The sequence below is a fragment of the Eimeria mitis genome, genomic scaffold (assembly GCF_000499745.2).
Source record: "Eimeria mitis Houghton genomic scaffold, Emh_scaff4170, whole genome shotgun sequence".
NCBI lineage: Eukaryota > Apicomplexa > Conoidasida > Eucoccidiorida > Eimeriidae > Eimeria > Eimeria mitis.
In genome coordinates, this window is record NW_013572499.1 from 3,112 (window position 1) to 4,961 (window position 1,850).

Consider the following 1,850-nt stretch of genomic DNA (forward strand, 5'->3'; position numbering starts at 1 on the left):
TGTGCGTATACTGCAGGTGTACGTGTTGTGTACTCTGGTGTCTTTGTTTATATCTTCTTTGTCTCCTTTTTTTTCTTCTTTTTCTGTTGCTGCTGAGGATATTTCTGTTGTTCTTTGTGGGGACTTCAACTGCGACGAAAGCAGCGGAGGGTTTGCGCTGCTGCGGGACGGATGCATACAAAACCACCACCCAGACTGGCGCTACGGTAAACCCTAAACCCTAAACCCTAAACCCTAAACCCTTGAAATCTTAAACCCTTGAAACCCTAAACCCTTGATACTCTAAACCCTTGAGAGATAAAACAACAGCAACAAAAAGAACCCCTATATTAAGCTTTGTATACTTTACGGATTATCTATACAGGGTTTAGGGTTTAGGGTTTAGGGTTTAGGGTTTAGGGTTTTTCTTTTCAGCTGCAACATACACTTGGAATACAGAGAACCTAGACGACGACGAAGAGGCAGAAGAGGATGCAGCAGCAGCAGCAGCAGAGCAACCACCATCAACAGCAGCAGCAGCAGCAGCACCAGCAGCAGCACCAGCAGCAGCACCAGCAGCAGCAGCAGCAGCAGCAGCAGCAGCAGAAGAGGGTTTGTATCTGGAGCTCCCGGTGTCTGTACAGCTGAAGAATTCTTACGCTTCTTCTTTTCTCCCTTTCTCTAATTTTGCGGCGAACTTTCACGCAACCCTAGACCACATATTTCTCTCTAAACATATACAGGTACTCTAAACCCTAAACCCTAAACCCTAAACCCTAAACCCTAGAATAAACCCTAAACCCTAAACCCTAGACTAAACCCTAAAGTTTCATCACTCTGCTGCAACACAAACAAAACCCTAAACGCTACTTTTTGAATCGCAGGGTTTAGCCTCCACCAACTAGGGTTTAGGGTTTAGGGTTTAGGGTTTTTAATTGTCTCTGTTGTTTGCTAGGGTTTAGGGTTTCATTCTGAGGGTTTAGGGTTTAGGGTTTAGGGTTTAGGGTTTGTGGGTGCAGGTGCTGAGAACCCTCCCGGGGGTTTCGCTGGAGGCCGTTGAGGCAGAGGGGGGCCTTCTCTCTTCTTTCTTTCCTTCGGATCATCTCCCTATAGCAGTAGATATAAAAATAAATAAATAAATAAATAAATAAAATAAAATAAATAAATAAATAAAATAAATAAATAAATAAAATAAATAAATTAATTAAATTAAATTAAAGATATTGGTGCGTTTAAAAATTAAAAAAAATAAACAAAAAACAAAGAAAGACGAGTACAATAAACAACTAATAAATATACACAATAGACAATAAATAAAAAAGAAAAAAACAAAACGAAAAAATAAACAAATATAATAAACAAAGAAACAGGGCACTGCCGCAAGCAGAAAACAAACAACGGAACAAACCAGCAGTGGTTTAGGGTTTAGGGTTTAGGGTTTAGGGTTTAGATAAAGCTAGGGTTTAGGCTGCAGCAGCGCAGTGAAACCCGGATATATTGTTTACTTGCATCAAAAAACAAAAACAAAAACAAAAACAAAAAACAAACGAAAACAGAAAAAACAAAAAAACAAAAAATTGTGTTAAGGTCAAGGAGAGCCCCTTGCGGTGTATAGGCAGCTCGTACACTTCTGGGGTGTATAGGCAGCTCATACACTGTTGGGGTGTATAGGCAGCTTCTGGGGTGTATAGGCAGCTCAGCAGTGCCCTTCTTTGTCTCTTTTTAAACCCTTTAAGTGCGTTTTGAGGTGTACAGGCAGCTGCTGGGGTGTACAGGCAGCTGCTGGGGTGTACAGACACCTCAGCGAAGACGTTTTGTTCTCCTTTTTTAACCAATACATATATATATATATATATATATATATATATATA

General features: G+C 40.3%; 1 protein-coding gene across 1 annotated transcript in view; it reads left to right on the plus strand.

The window, feature by feature from the left end:
• The window catches only part of EMH_0073050 (endonuclease/exonuclease/phosphatase domain-containing protein, putative), a gene marked incomplete at both ends in the record, with an annotated part of 3,593 nt that extends 2,554 nt beyond the window's left edge, over positions 1 to 1,039 (plus strand). Inside the window, 3 exons of the mRNA XM_013499282.1 lie at positions 17 to 206; positions 415 to 591; positions 999 to 1,039. Coding sequence (XP_013354736.1) covers positions 17 to 206; positions 415 to 591; positions 999 to 1,039 — 408 coding nt within the window. The remainder of the gene's footprint in view (positions 1 to 16; positions 207 to 414; positions 592 to 998) is intronic.
• Positions 1,040 to 1,850: the final 811 nt, after the last annotated feature.